A 19,820-nucleotide genomic window follows, 5' to 3' on the forward strand; every position below is an offset into this window, starting at 1 on the left:
GTCCCTGGCTATTCAAATGACCAGACTATGAAGAGGAGCACCAGTACCGTGAAGATGGACAGCAGGACGTCTATGATAACTAGGACTACTCCTGACGTCAAGCGTTGCCTGTGGAACAGATGGACCGCTACTACGCTTCTTCCGCTGTGTGTTTTGTAATTGATCATTAGATCAACTGTTATTGTAAAACTGGATCATGTGATCCTTTGATGTAAGACAATTATGGTTTGTAATGCATGATGTTCTGTGATATCAATCTATTATGTCTCGCAAAAACAATATTCCTGGGATTGCGATGTATGGCATAATAGGCATCTGGACTTAAAAATCCGGGTGTTGACATGTATTATAGCTAAGAAATCCAATAGCATTAACTGCGTGATAGGGGAAACTAAAATGGATTTTTACATCTTGGTTATGTGATTTAATGAATTTCAATTGGTTGTGTCATTGTTCCCACCGGCAAATGACAAAGAACTAAGTTTATGAATGTTTGTCCTAATAGCATGCTTATGAATGTTTTATGTGATTTTTTGCCATAAATTTGACCATCGACTCCATACCCCAGCCGTCTAATGATCGATGTCCATGGGTGCAATTACTTTTAAGCATCACGGACAATGCAAACCTTGATAGTTAGACTATTCTATTCTAATGGTCCATCCTATAACATGACATGACACGCACTATGTCAGTAGAAATGGCCTCACAACCTATGCCATAGTCATGGATGCTATTATCCAGATTATATAGTACAAGACTAAATTCCGTGCTGGGTTAACATATATGAACATGAATAATATGGTGGACAAGAGTACACACCTCTTGTTTTGAATCAGACCCCGAAGTTCATCGATGAGCTGTCTTTCGTCCAACCCTGCTTCATTGAAATTCTCATACTTTTTTTGGTCAAGCTCGAAGAGGATATTCTTGACAAGGTTTCTTTAAGTCAGGATTCCGACCCACAGAAACAAAGGCCATGCACTCAAATTGTTCTTTAATCCCATGATACACTGCTTTGGCAAGAGTCGTCTTGCCCAACCCGCCAAATCCGAAAATGGACAGTATCTTGAGTTCTTGCGTGGACACATCATTGTTCCCATTGGCCAACCTGTTGATTAGCTCAGAACATGCTTCTTGGATGCCAACGAGCTCTTTCTGATCTTTGTACAGAGCTAACAGACGAGGATCAATAGTTGTTGTGGCGGTTGGATTCACCACAATATCGTTGATCCTATATCTATCACGGCGTGCAGCCACATCCTCGACTTGGCCCTTGATGTCTTTGATCGCGTGGGCAATCTGATGGCGAGTCCTCCCCACAGTGAACAAGTCGGCCATCTTCTTCATGAGCCGTTTCAGCTTGTGTGAGCTCTTGATGCGGTCGTCAGGGCCTTGGACGCGCACCAGGAAGCGGTCGACAACATCCTCCATGTTGAAAGACAGCTCCCTGACTTCGTTGGCCCAGAGCCTGACCTGCTCATCGAGCTGGTCCCGCGGCACCTCCGCCACCTTGCGGAGGACGGCGTGCATGCTCCTCAGCTCGCTCTCGAGAAACTCGACATCTTTCCGCAGGCCCTTCAGCCGATTGTACTCATCGGCGAGGAGCTCGACCAGCTTGGAGAGGAGGGAGCCTAGCGCCCCCGTTGCGAGGTCCATGGCGTTTTGGTCGATAGGCTCTCTTGCTTTGTTGTTTAGATAGCAAATGCATGTGTGTTGGTTGTTGTGAGTGTGGGACGTGGGGTTTTTGTAGGAGGTCCTTTACGGTACAATTTACTAGTCCATAGGACTAGTAGTATTGAGGTATATCCACCATTGGTTTTAGAAGTATTTTGGACAAATCACTGGGTAAGAAATCACGATAGGGATTTGATTTAATTTGTTACTACGGTAAGTGCAATCGTGCCACACCACGATTTGATATTCCAATGATACTTACCATAGATATGGCTCGATCAAGACCTTGCCTATTTTACCTCCACTTGATGGTATATCTCTAGTTAACAAAGCATGCCAGAAAAAAGAGAAATAAATTGCATATCATGCACCTGGAACCCGCGAAGTAGTGATGTAGATACATCATTTGCTATTACCATCATCCAGCTGTGATACACTTTTTGTCAGTTGCAACATACCTCTTGCCTGAAATATTAATTCAACAAATATATCTCATGCGAATTGATAACTTGAAGATGTAAATTTGTAATTGTGTCTGAGAAGAGACAACTAAGGTTGAACTTTTCGGCTGGGACAACCTTGCGTGGTATATGTGGGCCTTGAATCACACTGACAAGTTGGCTTGGTTTTTCCGAAAAATATTCTTGTGATCGGTTATACATTTGTCCATTTCGACCTGGACACACAAAAAAGTGCGACTTTAGAATTTTAAAACATGAGAATAGCATGAGTGAAGAGAATCAATTAAAAATAAATACGTGCGTAGTATTAAATTACCGAAAAATTGACGGGGATGACTTTAAAAATAGGTAGATGATTAAAATCGATCGATTGATGCATCATACGGTCTCCTTCGCGATATCATCTTCAACACATGTCCTCTCCTCGGTGCCTGGGGTCCACTTGCTTCTGACTATTCTGAACTTCGTGTTTCTATTCATCAATCGACTGAGAATTTGCTACTGTAAGTCCTAGTTAACGCCGAGAACCGTCCATCGTAAATTAAGATCCGTGTAACGCTATTTTTGCCCTATGTGATAAATTACTACATCTCTCGACTGAGACTTACAGACTTCCTTTAAACTTTCCTTCATCTCCCTTTTTTGCGAAAATTCCGCCGATCTATTAATAATCATGAACAGTAGTACAAACAGCCCAAAGAGTAACAAAAATTACAAATAGGTATTTGGACCACCTAGTGACGACTACAGACACTAGAGCGAGCGGAAGACGCGCCGCCGTCCTCGCCCCTCCATCACCGAAGCCGAGCAAAGCTTGTCGTAGTAGAGCTTGTTGTAGTGGACAGACGGAAAGTCGTCGTGCTAAGGTCCCAAAGGACCATCGCACCTGAGTATCAATTATCGCCAATGATGACAACCGTAAATTGGAAGAGACTGACCTGAAACCACACCAACGAACATGAAAACCGACCGGATCCCAAAAGATCCGCTGGACACATGACTCCACGTGCCCTCCGCCGACACTAGACGCACCACCGGAGCGAGGATAGAACGGGAAGGACCTTATTCTGACTTCAGGATGTAGCCGTCGCCTCACCATCCCCCAAAACACACTGAAAAACAAGCTAAACAAAGAACAAGAGTCCTTCCGCCAGCGAGGGGCCGTGGTCCGCCACACCTCCAAGGCCCCAAGGCCACCGAAGACGGAGCGGACCAGCAGCGTCCCCGGCGAGGGGGGCGAAATCCTAGATGGGTTTTACAATGGCCGCCGCCTGCTGATCGCCTGTCTCCTTTCTTTGTCTCCCTTTGTTAGAGTATAATAAGGCTAGTATTGGCATCCCACATTTAATTCGTGACGTGTTGATCCGATTTTGTGAGCCATATGGAAGGATTGTTTGTACCAGGAAACTAGTCTAAGGAACAAAATAAAGAAGATATTATAAAGAATGTCAAACTAAGAAAACTAGTATAAGAAAGTTTCCTATATTAGATGAATGCATGTCTTTTTTGCATATGCCGAATCTGCTCTTTGGTGAAAAAATACTACTCATTTGGTCAACAAGTATTGATTAAACCAGACCATTGGGTCTCCTATCTGGACAGTGGATATTTGCCAGTCCCTACCGTAAAAATCCCTCTTTTGTAGAGCGTGTAGTGTTGGGTAGCTATGCATGCTTCAATCAAGGTGGACGGCGGGACAACTGTTTTGACTAGTAAGCCCTCTTTTGAAAGGAGTCGGTGGCTCGTCGGCTTGAGTTGGGACGCCGGGGCGGCGGCCCCGGAAGGTGGACTGCGAGGCCGGGTCTCCGGCGAGCGGCGTTGCGGTGGTGATGGTTCTCTTCTTGGCTGTGTGGATGGCGAGGAGCGGGTGGCGGGGGATCCTGGTGTTGGCGGCGCTTCAGCAATGGCGGCTCCCAGATCATGTCCTGGAGGCCTTTCTTGGTGATAGTAGGTGGTCCAAGATACCGGTTGTGGTGCGAAGGTTTTTCGGGCGAAAGCTCAGCGCTTCGGCGCCGGCGGCGGCGATGCCTATGGGTGTCGTAACCCTCTTGGGGGCGTCGTTGTGGTTACCTTCCCTGCGTAGAGCTCCGGGTGAAAACCCTTGATCGTCTCGATCTCGACGACGGCGGCGTGTTGCGTCATTACCCTCTTGGGGCGTCGTCGTAGAGCTCCGGTACCTCTCAGCATCCTCCCGGTGTCATCGGTTGGCAAGTTCGGATCTTATCTCGAGGCACTTCTAGCGCTAGCGTGGGGCGTTCTCGGCGGCCTCCTATCTTATAGACACGACCATGTTTTCACCGCTCTCCGTCCTCGTTGTCTGCTGGCAGGATCGGCGCTCCACGGACCGGAGCGAGAGGGCAGGTGGCCCTCTTCGGCGACAACTTGATAGGTGTGGTGTGACTACGTCCGGTGGTTTCACAAGGAGGCGTGGTGGCACCTCTAGTTAGTAGTCTCGGCTGCTTCGTAGGGGTGAGGCTACTCCTGTATTTTTTGTTTATCTTTGATCTGCTTTGTAAGTGGGTTTTCTCATCACTTTGTATCGGTTTGGCCGTGGAGCTTTATTTATAAAGTGGTGTGAAATCCTGTTTCGAGGAGGACTAGTAAACCGCACATGGGATATATAACCACACGAGAGTGGAAACCAGCAACTTATCTATTCCTTTATCGTTTTCCTTAACGCTTCTCCTGTCCACTATTTTCTTCTCATTCTTATCCAGAAATCAATGGGACTGGTCACATGAGAATAAGGTTCAAATCGCGGTCGATATTTGTCTTTCCTATGTCCGGCAACTTCTTCCCTAAAAAAAATGTCAGTGCAACTTCTTTCTTCCTATCACACTGAGCACCTTCCTATGTCAGTGCGACTTGAAATCGGTTAATTAATAGGAGAATGGTGCACAATTTCATATTTTCTCGACCAACGATCCAACTTTACTAATTTAAGAGAATATATTACCTCAGATCGAAGAAAGCAAAACAGGAAAAAAAAAACCAACAAATAATATGGACAAACTCTATATGTGTATATCAAAGCTTAACCTGACCATACATGTGTATGCATATCAGCCTCGAGCCACATCTTGACAAGTAAACACTCACGACATTACGTGATGACTTAGCTCTATGGCGGTCTGCGGTCACCGCTCCCTCTCGACTACATGCATACAGACCACACGAGAGCAGAAAGCATAGTCTCATCTCTTCTCCCGCAGAAAGCGTAGTCTCATCTCTTCTCCCGTTCATTCATTCCTTCTCATTCTTATCCCAAATCAATTCAAGTCTCTGTCGATTTCTCTGTCCTTTATTAAGTCTTTCCTCCTTTCACACTGAGAACCTTCCTATATTAATGGTAACTAATACTCCCTCCTTCCCAAAATATGATGCATATAGTTTCTAGTTTAAGTCAAACTTTTTAAAGTTTGACCAACTATATAGAAATAGGTATCAACATTTATAATCTCAAACCTATATTGTTCGGACGATGGTGAAATATACTTTCATATTATGTGTATTTGGTATTGTAGATGTTTATGTTTTTTCTATATAGTTAGTCAAACTTTAAAAAGTTTGACTTTGATCAAAAACTATATCCATCCTATTTTTGGAAGAAGGGAGTACAATGCATACATTTATATTTTTTAGACCAACACCCTGACTTTATTAATCAAGAGAATATGTTACATCAGATCAAGGAAATTGAAATAGAAGCAACAAATAAAGAATACCATAAACTCTAAATTTATATCAAAGCTGTCTAAAGTCATCATCTCTAGCTCCGTGAATCGTTTCTCCGACTACATGCATCAGGACCACATGAGAGTGAAGATCACGACTTATCTATTCCCCTGTACATTTATATTCTCTTCTCTCGTCATTCATTCCTTCTCATTCTTATTCAGTATCAATCCAAAAATGTCGATATTTCTGTCCTTTTTTCTTCTTTCTTCCTTTCACACTGAGAACTTTCCTATACTATAAGCAATACAATGCATACTTGTATATCTTCTAGAACAACGCTCCGATTTATTAATTAAGAAAATACGTTACATCGAAATCAAAGAAACTGAAACGAAAGCGACAAATAAAGAATATTATAAACTCTAAAGTCATATCAAAGCATTTTGAAGTCACCATCTTTAGCTCTGTGAATCGTATCTCAATCTTTTTCCGTGCAGACATTAAAGAATTCGCAAAAGACTAAACTTGACTAACCATAACATGTGTATGCGTGTAGTTCGTCGAGCCACATCTTGACTAGCAAACCCAGCTTACGTAACGTGATGACTTTGCTTTTTGGCGGTCCACGGTCACCCCTCACTCTCTACTAGATGCATAAGGACCACATGAGAGCGAAGACCACGACATATTTCTTCCCCTATACATTTCTAATTTCTTTTCTCATCCATTCATTCCTTCTCATTCTTATCGAATATCAATCCTACTTGATGTCGAATTTTCTCTGTCCTTTTTTCCATCTTTCTTCCTTTCTACTTCGTCGCCATTCAAAGATTATGAAAATAATTAGAACTGACAACTTCCATTTTACAGAACAAAAGTTAATTGGGTAACTCTAGCATAAAAAATAGCTAAGTGTGTCTTATGGATTTGCACAGCACATATATGCTACATATTTCTGATGTGATGCATGCGAACAGATCATCATGCACGTACGCGCATAATTTAGTGCACACATACCTAGCATGTGCTAGGTAGAATAGATTGCACGTTCTTGATCATAGCTAGCTCACTTGCTCATTCATTGACATCAGCATGATCTCTGTGAAAAGCAGCGCCGCGGCCGTCAACGTTAATATAACCGCCTAAAATAGAGAAAGAGGAGTTAGACAAACCGTTTGAGTTCTAACTCTTCATAATTTGCTATGCATATGACAAGGAAGTAAGTATATTATTAGCACTCACAACGTGGTTGAATTTCATGAGGTGAAGGATCGGATGATTGGGATGGTTGTGGACCGCATGCCTGACCGCTGCCTCCACTTTATCCGCCTCCGCTTTATCAGGGTAACAACAAATGAAAACACTCACCTCTCGAAGACAAGGGAGGTTCTCCAAGCTACCAAAGTCGAAGTCAAAGTTGGCCTCCTTCAAGGGCTGTACATGGACTGTAAACTCAAGACGTTCGAGGCTCGGCATAGCCCCCGGTAGAAACCTCAACGGTGCAGTCATGTTGCAGCTCCTCAGCTTGTGGAAGGCATTGCCACCCATAACAACAGGGATGTCGTTGTCACTTCCACATCTTTCGAGACGTAGGAGCTCTGGAAATTCCCCAAGTGTCACCAGGTCATGAGCCTACATCGCATCACCCAAAGAAATCTTTAAGTGGACAAGGTTTGGAAGGAGCGTGGAATTAATCCACGATGGCAGTCTGGCGTTTACTGTCGTCAAGGTCAAATGCCAAAGTTGTGGAGGAGGCACATAGCCCTCCCAGCTGAGCTTTGCATTTAGAGCATGAAGAGATAGGACTTGTATTTTCTGCAGATTGCCTAGAGATTCTACAAATGTCTTGCACATCCAACTCTCAGGAAGTTCAATACAAATATTAAGGTTCCTCAGTTCGGTCAACTTGCCGAGCTCTTGAACAAAGTTTGGACACTTGTCGACATATCTCAGCCATAGCTCTTCCATGGATGTTAGGTTCCCCATCCCATCTGGCACACTTATGGGCTTACATGCTGCACCTCCAGCGCGGAGGCACTTCAGTTGTCGTAGCAGAATAATGCTCTGCGGCAATGCCTCTACATTCTTACATTCCCACAAGTCTATTGTCTGCAGAAACCTAAGTTCCCCTATCTCTTTAGGAAGTTTACTAATAGGTGTCTCTCTCAGTCCGAGATACCTCAGCTGATGCAACCTCCCAAGGTTTTCAAGATGAAAGGCATAATCTTTCATAAAAGTGCAGTCTTCTATAGCTAGCACACGCAATGCTTGAAATCCTAAACGTGATGGCATCGCAGCAATATGACACCCGGTGACATTAAATGATCTGACTTGTGCTGTGTGCATGTTGTCCAGATGATCATACTCTATGACTCTGTTTCTTGTTCTGAAATGATCTGACACCTTTGAGTTTTTTTATTTTGTTCTGAACTCTATTTCTTGTGGCTTCCATTAATGAAAATCGAGGGAAACCCCAGCTTTGAAAAGAGACAAAATTTGACCGCTGAATGCGGTGTGCAACCAAGAAAAAGTAAGAGCCAGAACCGATCCTGGCTAGACACAGGTTAATCAAACCATTTGACCTTCAGAATGTATATGATCTTCCTTTAGGGCCGAAGAAAATAGAAACCGAACCATTGGCTTACAGCAGGAACCATTTGACCTTCAAAATGTATATGATCACTCCCACCGACCCGTCTTAACTATTACATAGCTGACGTTCTTACATCGGTAACTAGTTCAACTGAAAGATAAAAGTAACTTGCCGAAGCCAGGTTATAGAAAACGTCGACTCGGTGAATGAGACGACTCCAGCACCGTCGATCTGGATCTTTCTTCTTCAGACGTAGTTAGATGTAACGAAACTTCTATTCTTCAGAATAGAGAGACGAGTAGCGAGGGGATTCAGAGGTGCTGGCCCAGACACTTGATTTTTCTAAAATTACAGGCATAGTCCATGACTGGCTCAGTAAAGATCATGTCATCGTGCAGGCCCTTCTACAATGTTGGACTTCTCCTAGAAATTACGAGGTACATGAAACGAAATGATACCCCGTTGGTGGCTCAGAGTAAGAGCTTTAAGCTGTTGGAGCTGCGAAATATCATGTCATCATGGATGAGCTTCTGCCTGCTGGTGCGGGGTACGTCGAGAAGACGTGGATGAGCCGCTCGGTGTAGGCCATGCCACGGTTGAATATAGCAATGTCGACACGAGTTGCAATATGCCGAATGGTACAGCGTGGCGCGGCCGACAGAGTCGGAGGAGATAAGGTGGGGGGAGCAAGGTGCCGTGGTGAGGTACAGGAGAGCCATCTTAGCCTCGGACTCCACGGCAAGAGCCTGGACAGAGCAAGTGCGTAGCGGAGCGAGTGCGAGTTGTCGGCCTTGGGAGTGGTTGCCAAGTTCTTGGGTTCGCCGGCCAGTTGCCACTCCATTCTGAAATAGGTATGGAGGTCAAGCTATGAGCTAACAATTGAATGTGTGCATAATCTTCCTGATGCAACAATTTTGTTTTCCCTATCTACGATCGGACACGAAGAAGAAGGGCAAAATTTAGAGAACGAGCGAGAGTGAGAGAGTTTGCGCCGCGCACAACTTGCGACTTTTCTGGTCTGTCTCATTCCTTTTATTCGGGCTACAAACGTTCACACGATGCCATGATCCACAATGTTCGTGCCATCCCACGAACGGACCAAGTAATGCGGAGGAATCGCTCCAAGTTGTTAAGCAAACTTGGAGCCTAAACAGCTACCATTAACTGACGGAAAAAGTTCAGAAAACACCTAACACCTAAACCCTGCGACTAGCAAGAACAGGGAGCTGCACTGGATTTATTCAACAATCTCCCCCTAAGCCAGATGCAGCGACTTCACTTAACCTTGACAATGTTGATCTTCTCACGGAGCTGCTGGAATCGCACATGACCAAGGGCCTTTGTGAGAACATCTGCAAGCTGATCTTCAGTGCCAATGAACTTGACCGAAACAGTCCCATCCTCGATGCAGCCTCGAATGAAGTGATACCGCACCTCGATGTGCTTGCTCCGGTCATGGAACACAGGATTTTTGCACAATTGAATCGCGGACTTGTTGTCCACGTGCAGATTTGCGACGAGGGGATCAGTCCCAAGCAGGTCGCCTAGAAGACACCCGAGCCAGACTCCCTGGCATGCCGCGGTTGCAGCTGCGATGTATTCAGACTCGCAGGACGACAATGCGACCACCTTCTGCTTCATGCTTCACTGGATAGCTGCCATAGAAGAACAAGGTACCTGACGTGCTCTTCCTGTCGTCGATGTCTCCGGCCATGTCCGCTTCATTGTAGCCGATCAGATGCGCGCCGTCAGGTGTAGTGGCGTAGGAGCAGCCGATCTCGATCGTGCCCGCCACATAGCGCAGCAAATGCTTCACTGCACTCATGTGCTCAGTGGTGGGCGCCTCCATGAAGCGTCTCACCATGCCAACGCTGAAGCTGATATCAGGGCACGTGTGCATTAGATAGCGAAGGCTGCCAACGATGTTGCGGTAGAGCGTGATGTCTACCGGTGGATTCGAGTTCTGCTTGGACAATTTGAGTCGAAGCTCCATCGGTACATGCGTGCTCTTGCGGTCCCCCATGCCTGCTTTCTCAAGCATCTTGGTGGCGAATGTTGTTTGCTTCAGAGTGATGAGGCCGGTCTCCAGTTTCCCTCCCGGGTCGCTCGCGCGGGCGACTCCGGAGGGCAATCTCTTCGACAAGGTGAACCAGGAGATGCATCATAATATTGAAGAAGGATGGCGGGAACACCAACTCAAAACTAACAAGACATTGGACCACATCCTTCTGTAACCTTGGCAGAATATCTGGATTGATTACCTTCTGAGATATTGCATTGAGGAATGCACATAGCTTCACAATGAGTACTCGAATATTTTCCGGCAGAAGCCCCCTCAATGCAACCGGAAGCAACTGCGTCATAATCACGTGGCAGTCATGCGACTTCAGGTTTTGGAATTTTTTCTCTGCCATATTTATTATCCCCTTTATATTCGATGAGAAGCCAGACGGCACCTTGATACTGTAAAGGACTTCAAAAAAGATTTTCTTCTCTGCTTTGGTAAGAGCGTAGCTGGCAGGACTTAAGTGACGCCCTTTATCCGTCTTGTTCTGTTGATGCATGTTGTCTGGGTCTTTCATACGTTGCTGGTCCTCCCGTGTTTCTGGTGTATCTTTGTCTTCCCATAAATGCCCAGGAAGCCTAGCAGGTTCACGCAAAGATTTTTCGTCACGTGCATCACGTCAATTGAAGAGCGGACCTCTAGGTCTTTCCAATAGGGTAGGTCCCAAAATATAGATTTCTTCTTCCACATGGGCGCGTGTCCGGTAGCGACGTCATTCGGAACAGATTGATCGCCAGGACCCTTTCCAAAGATTACTTGTATGTCCTTGACCATATCAAGTGAAGCATCACCAGTACGGTGGTCAGGCTTCTTCCGGTGATCTGCCTCACCTTTGAAATGCTTGCCTTTCTTTCTTACGGGATGCCTGGTCGGAAGAAATCGACGATGCCCCAGGTACACAACCTTCTTACATTTATCCAAATATATACCTTTAGTCTCATCTAAACAGTGTGTGCATGCATTGTATCCCTTGTTTGTCTGTCCTGAAAGGTTACTAAGAGCAGGACAATCATTGATGGTCACGAAAAGCAACGCTCGTAGGTCAAATGGCTCATGTTTGTGCTCATCCCACGCACGTACACCTGGTTTGGCCCACAACTGTAAGAGTTTTTCAAATAATGGCCTTAGGTACACATCAATATCGTTGCCGGGTTGCTTCGGGCCTTGGATGAGCACTGGCATCATAATGAACTTCCGCTTCATGCACAACCAAGGAGGAAGGTTATAGATACATAGAGTTACAGGCCAGGTGCTATGACTGCAGCTCTGCTCCCCAAAAGGATTCATGCCATCTGTACTTAGACCAAACCTTAAGTTCCTCACGTCACCTGCAAAGTCCGGGAACTTTCTATCGATTTTTCTCCACTGCGACCCATTAGCAGGGTGTCTCAACATCGCGTCTTTCTTACGGTCTTCTTTGTGCCATCGCAACAACCTAGCATGCTGTCAACACCCGGATTTTTAAGTCCAGATGCCTATTATGTCGTACATCGCAATCCCAGGAATATTGTTTTTGCGAGACATAATAGATTGATATCACAGAACATCATTCATTACATACCATAATCGTCTTACAACAACGGATCACACGATCCAGTCTTATTACAATAGTTGATCTAATGATCAATTACAAACATATAGCGAAAGCGAAGTAGCGGTTGCGGTCCATCTGTTCCACAGGCAACTGTTGACGTCAGGAGTGGTCCTAGTTATCGTAGACGTCCTGCTGTCCATCTTCATGGTTCTGATACTCCTCTTCATAGTCTGGCCATTTGAATAGCCAGGGACAAAGCCATGAGTACTTTTAAAGTACTCGCAAACTAATACTAGTGTAACCACTATCAACTACAGTAAAGGGGTTCTAAGCTCTAGGTTTATTTGCATAAAGCCAGTTTTATTTCATAATCTCTTAGTAGTAAAAGACTCTTCATTCGCTTAACTAACTCAAGTGGGAACATTAGTGTCATTCCCACAACTCTGTTGTGATCAATTCAAATCCCCCTTTCAAATTCATGTCACAAGTCACCAGTCATATGTAACCTTTTTGAAAAGTTCTGATGACGGAACAGTATGGCCTTTCCAACCGTCCTTAACCGTGGACACGGCTATTCGGATAGGTTTACACTCTGCAGAGGTTGTACACTTGTGCCACAACTTTTGATTACATCCGTCAGGGATAGCCCTGAATACTCATACTCAGTATGCGGATCATCAACCATAACCTTTCACTTACATACCCTAGTATAGGCACCTCTCCCCATGAGCTTGGCCTCCCAGTGAAGACAAACCGTCAGCCTGGGAACTGCACAGGGCTTGGGTAGGACATTCACCTCATATTCACGTCATTTCACATTTCACGGAGGCAGCCTCAGCATAACCCCTATGACGCTTGTTTAGAGGGAACCCATACTAAAATACATAACTTCCAGTTAAGCCCTACCCATAATCAGGTATTGTGGGGGTACTCAATATTGGAATGGTATCGCATCCGAACCCAACCATCAGTTTTTGTCAAATTCACCATGTCATTCACAAGTCACATTCACCTTCAAAATCTTTCAATAGAATGACTCATCATTCCAAGGTTTTCAAAGTCATTGGTTTTCACAACTTCCCATCTAGAGTAAACAATTTTAGTTTAGCACTAGCAACTAGTCATGAGGGGTGCTAGCTAACTTGTAGCTCTTCTAGGCTAAGTTTGATACTCTTGTAAAATTCTATACTTAGACCAAAGTTAACTATAAAAGTAAGCTTGAATAATCAAAGTAAAAGCTTGTAAGAATAAAACTTGGGATTGGATCCTTAAACATAAAGTAATGATGCAATGGTGCCTTGCTCTAGTAGAGCTTTGCCTTAGGGTAGCTTGCAAGAAGATAGCTTGCTCATGGTAATATCTGGGGTTAGCAATAGCTTGCCTTGATTGGTACAGTGGTCAAAGTTCTCTTCTTCTTCCTCGAAGTAGACCTCCTCCTCCTGGTAGTCTCCGGTACTAGCGTCTATAAACGAAATACGAGGATACAATCACCAAACAATACATAAGTAGACTAGTTTAGCCTTAATGGCTCACTCAAGATGATCTAGCATCATCAGCTACATTACTCAACATTAGACTAGGGTTTCTTCTTTAGTGTTTAGAAAACAACTCTTTTTAGTGAAATAGGGATTAGGGTTTCTATGTAGTTCTTTGAAGAAATAATTTCCTCTCATTGAATCTTCTTAAGATTTAATCTCCTCAATTCATAAATGCGAGATCATGTTGACCAAGGTCAATACTTCACATTTATCATTTGAGAAAAATGATTTAAATGAGATTCATCATCTCATGTAATTTAAATACTATTTTGATTTAAGATCCTCAAGTAAACAAGTATGAGACCATGCAACAAGGGTCATCACATTACTTCATACTACTTGGGAAGATGATTTAAATGAGGTGCTACACCTCCTAGATTTAAAATCCTAAATTTGAAAATAATTTAAATGGGCTAGTATTGACTACATAGCCAATTTTTGATTCTAGCCCATGATCATACAAACAACTATGCTATGTTTTTACATAAACAATTAGGGTACTTGAAATGTGAATCATAGCAATTGGATTCACCTCAAAATTCATCATGGTTGAATTTATAAATTTATTTGAATTCTGAAAACTCTCTGTCTTGTTATTTTTACTATTCAAATTCTACAACAGATCTTGGTTTGAATCCAGTGGGGTTGGATAGAACATTTCATGAGCTTTCCAAATATATAAAATTTGTCAAATTTGGTTCAGTGGATTTTCTTATTTTTAATTTTTAACAAAGCATCTGCAGGGTTTTTCAGTGAAATGATTTAAACAGAATTTGAATTGTGGGCCTGCGCTGGAAAGGATTTGGGCCAGGGAGAGGGAAAAGAAACTGGGCCGGCCCAGCTTCGCTCTGGCGCTCAGCGGGCCGCCTGACAGGGTGGGGCGAGGCTGTCAGCGGGTCTTAACACGCCCGAAGCGGTACGCGCGCAGCGGCCGTTGGATTAGAGGCCAGATCGACGGCTCACAGCCTTCGTCTACCGCGGCGAGAGGGGCTACTGGCGCGGCAAGGGTTTGGGGTAGGGGAGCTCACCGGCGGTCGGCGGTCGTCGGCGAGGGTGCGCGGCGGCGTTGTCGAGGACGGGGAAGCCAACGGTGGTCGCGGCAGCACTTGAGGTGGACGAAATCGACGACGTCGCTGAGCTACTAGCGCGGCGGCTCCGATCAAATTCCGGCGGCTAAGGGTGTAATTGGTGAGGTGAGGTGGTCAGGGAGGATCAGGAGGGAGAGGGGAGCTCGTTGGTGTGCAGAATGGAGGCGAGGGGGTCCTCCTTTTATAGGGGCGCGAGGTGCTGCGGGGGTGCAGGTGAGGTCGACCATGGCGCGGCGGTTTGGAGCGGTGAAGGGGCAAGGCGAGGTGCGCGTGAGGTTGGCGACATCATGGCGGTCCTAGGGAGCGTGCTGGCGTGGCAAATGATGGCCTGTGGCGAGCAGGAGCGTGATGGAGGTGCGCAGTACCGTGGCGGCAGGTGTCGACCATGGCGACGTCGACAGTGCTTCCGCGAGCCAGTGGGCGTGTCCAGGAGGGAGCAGAGGGTGTGGTGACCGCGCGTGCGAGGGGAGAAGGCGAGGGAAGGACAGATGCGATGGGGCGAGCGTGCGCACTGGCGCGTCCAGAGTCGTGCCAGTGCACGCTCTGGCGTGGCCTGGGCGTGGTGATCACGCTGGGTCTAGGGCTTTGGCTGCCTCTCCTTGTCCTGGGTTCATGTCTAGCATGTTCAGCATTGTCTGGTGAGGCTAGAGGACATGGTCCAAGGGAGAGGATAGATCCAGGAGTAGGTGGTGTCATAGTGGTGATCATATTGGATGGCATGGGTGGCATGGGGTGTGCAGGGCGTCTCCTTAGGTCAACTCTGGCTTGGTGATGATCAGGGTGGTGAGTCAAGTCCTATTGACAAGGTGAGAGGGACTAGAGGGGTAGGATGGCATGGGTTGGCATGATGATGTCAATGGCAATGGCATGGGCTTGGCATGGTCTTGTGTGCCTACTTCTTGTGTAACAAAGGTGCTGCAAGCTTGAGAGGGGTGAGAGGAGTGTGTATGACCTAGTGAGCATGGTTGGGGAAAGCTAGAGTGTGCACATTTAATCCAAGTCAAATTGTGTATGTGGCACATGCAATGATGTGGCATGCTTGAGCATGGTGATCATGGCAAGGTTGGGTCACTTCATTGGTGTGCTTTAGGGTACATGTGTACTAAGGAAAGTGACAAGAGAGAGAGGGTGAGAAAAGTGAAAAGTGAGGGATAAAGTGAATTGTACTTCTATATTACTCTATGTGAACTACTCATGTCTCAAGCAAAGGTCTCTCTTGTGTGTAATTTTGACCAAATTTCTGCATAGATGTGTTCTAAATAAGGTTTGGCAACAATGTGTGGCATTGGTTTGAAATTTGGAGAGGTTTGATGAAATTTCTAAAAAATGAGGGAATCTAGAATCTGTTTCAACATAGCATCTTGGCTTGACTATTTTGAGCAATGGTCAATGGTCTGGTCAAAGTGGTCAACACCAAAGTTGTTCATCTTGATGTGGTCTTGGGTGAGGTGCAAAGAGTTGTTAGGGTTTGGTCTAAGAATCTCTTAATAAAAGGGCTCAAAGTGGGTATGTTGTTAAAATTGTCACATGTGACCATCATCACATGCAACATGTAAATTTCATTTATTTGATTTTTGATTTGATTTTTCTTGACCCAAATGATGTTGTTGAGTGTTGAAATGGTATAGAGGAGTGATCCAACCATTCACACCAAGTCTTAGGGTCAATTCTCAAATTCATAAATTTTGGCCATTTCCTCTCATATGCCTTTATGGACATTTTTATTTTCTTTTTATTTTCTTTTGTTTCACCTTTGATTTGATTGGTTAAGTACTAGGTAGTGTTTATCAAGGTTTTCCAATCCTCTAAACAAGGTAGAAGGGCCTAGGTTAAACTTTTACAAAAATAGCCATAGCCCCATATGTGAAGCTAGTTGCATTTTCCCTTTTTCTTAAATCTTTCATTTTGACTCCAAAGAGCAAGGTTTAGGGTTTAATGTTATTTTCAAACACTTTAACAACAATCATGGCATAGATCATCAACTACAAGCATGAGCACTATGCTCCTTATAGAACTTAATTAAAGTTTTTGTTGGTTCCAAATTTTGGAAAAAGGAAATTCATTTTCTTCTTTGTTTTTTTTTTAAATTTGGGATGTTACAAACCCTTCCCCCTTAAACAAATCTCGTCCCGAGATTTTAAGAAAAGTTAGGTTCCTAAGAGAGATTGAGCAATTGGATTAACAGGAAAACATACTTGGCATGGCCTGAGGTGCTTCCTGGGCTTCTGTTGCACTCATGTGGTAGAGACGGCCGTTGCGGTTGTTCGGGTTCCTTTTAGCTGCGAAGCGGCGCTGTTGCTGGGCAGGTGCAGTAGTATTGGGGGCAGTCTTTGCTAACCTTTCGGGGCACTCATTGGAGTAGTGACCCACAATTCCACATTCGTAACAAGTTATTGTTGACTTGTCCTTGGAGGTGACGGGAATGGCATTGCTTCCTGTCCTCAGGCCAGTGTTGGTGTTGTTGTTGTTACCATTGTTGTTGTTGCTGTTGTGGTGGTTGTTGTTGTGATTGTTGTTGTTGTTGCCTCCGGGCTTCGGGGGTCCTCCATTGTTGTTGGTGTAGTTTGGGCGGTATGTCTGAGCAGTTGGCTTGTTGTGTCTTGGGGTAAATCCTCCCGAGGAGTTGTTGCGGTACTTCTGTGTATGGTGGGGTCCATTCTGGTTCATCATCCTGCGCTTGCGGTTCTCGTTGGCTTGGTGAAGCTTCCCTTCCATCTGTATGGCTGAGTCCACAAGGGCTTCCAAGTCAGCGAACGGAATGTTCACTAACACAGTTTGCATTTCATCATGCAGTCCATTCAGAAATCTTTCCTTCCTTTTCTCGTTGGTGTCAGTCTCATCCGGGGCGTACCTTGACAGAGTGAGAAACCTGTCACGGTATTCCACCACGGACATTCTTCCTTGTTTGAGTTCCCTGAACTCATCCCTCATCTTCTTGATCAGACCCGGGGGCACATGGTACTTGCTGAACTTGAGCTTGAAGTCTTCTCAGGTCATCATTTGTCCCGCATTCATTGCACGGGCACTTGTCCACCAGGCTCTAGCAGGTCCTGACAGGTAGTGGGTGGCGAACAGTACTTTTTCTGCGGCTTCTACTCCCGCAACTTCCAGGTTGTTCTCCATGGTTTGGAGCCACTCATCTGCGTCCAGTGGTTCTTCGGTCTTGCTGAACATGGGAGGGTTGGTGTTCTGAAAATTCTTCAGCTTCGATCCAGGGTGATCATGGTTTCCATGGCCTTGATTGTTCTGGGCTATCTGCTGCAGTGCTGCAATATTGGCTTGTCGTTCAGCTCTCTCGGCTTCTCGGTCGGCCATCATCATCTGCAGCATTTGCATCATTGCATCCTGGTTGGTGCTGCGGGTTGGTGGGGCCATCTGAACATTGAGGTAGATGATAAGATAAGAGGGAAATTTCTATGGTTTGTTTGGTTTAAAGTTCAAAAAGTTCAAAACTTGAAAACTTGAGTAGTGTTGAGGGGGTAAAAACCAACCACACTTTTTCATTCATACCAAGCATCACACATTACAAATCTAACACACCGTTGGTTTGAAGAACCATTCATTCGTTCTACGATACAAGGGATTCTGATACAAACTCACACCTACTCAAGTGCTTTAGTGATACTACTCTTCAGGGTGGATTCTTCGTCTTCATGGGTAATGTGCTTGGCGAAAGATGAGGGCGTTGTCCAACTCCTTGCGGGTCTTGTACAGCATGAAATCCAAATATGCCACATAGTGGTTCATCTCCGGGTGCGGTGGCATGGTTATTGGCCTTCCCATGGGGTCATGTCTTGGGTAGTAGATGAAGCGAGTGTTCTTGAGCTTGTTCACATTCTGTCCACACAGACGGGCAATTGCTTCTTGCATGGCTTTGGCTATTCCTTCCTTCCAAGTGTTTCCCGTTACAGAAAACCATATGGTATCCCATATTGGGGCTCCAAGCTTTCCTCTCAGATCTGCAGTAACTTCCCACCGAGGTTGTCTTCCCGACTGATTATTGAGTGGTATTCCGAAGAACTCGGGATACGGGCGTCCTAAGTATTCAACTAGTTGCTTCAACTCCTTCTCGAACATGAGGTTTCCTCCGTGACCAAGCTGATAGGACTCACAGTTGTACTCCATCTGTGAACCATTTAGGATGAGTAAGTTAGTGAAGTGGTCAAGTGTGCAAACTTTTATGTAGAATTATAAAGAAAGTAGAGCATGGATTTCCTTATTTTGGAAAAGATCTCAAGGATAAGAGGGAGAATAAGTTTTCATAAATATTCACTTCATTTGTTTTTGAAACTAAGTTTTTTAGACGTCCATTCTAACTAGGGTCTCCTAAGGTCAAACAATGGCTCTGATACCAACTTGTCAACACCCGGATTTTTAAGTCCAGATGCCTATTATGCCGTACATCGCAATCCCAGGAATATTGTTTTTGCGAGACATAATAGATTGATATCACAGAACATCATTCATTACATACCATAATCGTCTTACAACAACGGATCACACGATCCAGTCTTATTACAATAGTTGATCTAATGATCAATTACAAACATATAGCGGAAGCGAAGTAGCGGTTGCGATCCATCTGTTCCACAGGCAACTGTTGACATCAGGAGTGGTCCTAGTTATCGTAGACGTCCTGCTGTCCATCTTCATGGTTCTGATACTCCTCTTCATAGTCTGGCCATTTGAATAGCCAGGGACAAAGCCATGAGTACTTTTAAAGTACTCGCAAACTAATACTAGTGTAACCACTATCAACTACAGTAAAGGGGTTCTAAGCTCTAGGTTTATTTGCATAAAGCAAGTTTTATTTCATAATCTCTTAGTAGTAAAAGACTCTTCATTCGCTTAACTAACTCAAGTGGGAACATTAGTGTCATTCCCACAACTCTGTTGTGATCAATTCAAATCCCCCTTTCAAGTTCATGTCACAAGTCACCAGTCATATGTAACCTTTTTGAAAAGTTCTGATGACTGAACAGTATGGCCTTTCCAACCGTCCTTAACCGTGGACACGGCTATTCGAATAGGTTTACACTCTGCAGAGGTTGTACACTTGTGCCACAACTTTTGATTACATCCGTCAGGGATAGCCCTGAATACTCATACTCAGTATGCGGATCATCAACCATAACCTTTCACTTACATACCCTAGTATAGGCACCTCTCCCCATGAGCTTGGCCTC

General features: G+C 44.8%; 2 protein-coding genes across 2 annotated transcripts; both read right to left on the reverse strand.

Moving 5' to 3' along the window:
- Nucleotides 1-415: 415 nt before the first annotated feature.
- LOC139829744 (disease resistance protein Pik-2-like) lies at nucleotides 416-2,011 on the reverse strand. Its single transcript, XM_071821871.1, has one exon. It carries the CDS (start codon nucleotides 1,657-1,659, stop codon nucleotides 910-912), a length of 750 nt encoding a protein of 249 aa, XP_071677972.1. The 5' UTR covers nucleotides 1,660-2,011; the 3' UTR covers nucleotides 416-909.
- A 4,866-nt stretch (nucleotides 2,012-6,877) lies between these two features.
- On the reverse strand, nucleotides 6,878-8,108 carry LOC127326842 (disease resistance protein RGA5-like). Its single transcript, XM_071822597.1, has 3 exons — nucleotides 7,575-8,108; nucleotides 7,185-7,448; nucleotides 6,878-6,958 (listed from the first exon to the last, which is right to left on the reverse strand). Exons 1-3 carry the CDS (start codon nucleotides 8,106-8,108, stop codon nucleotides 6,878-6,880), a joined length of 879 nt encoding a protein of 292 aa, XP_071678698.1.
- Nucleotides 8,109-19,820: the final 11,712 nt, after the last annotated feature.

This window comes from Lolium perenne, chromosome 6 (genome assembly GCF_019359855.2).
Source record: "Lolium perenne isolate Kyuss_39 chromosome 6, Kyuss_2.0, whole genome shotgun sequence".
Taxonomy (NCBI): domain Eukaryota; kingdom Viridiplantae; phylum Streptophyta; class Magnoliopsida; order Poales; family Poaceae; genus Lolium; species Lolium perenne.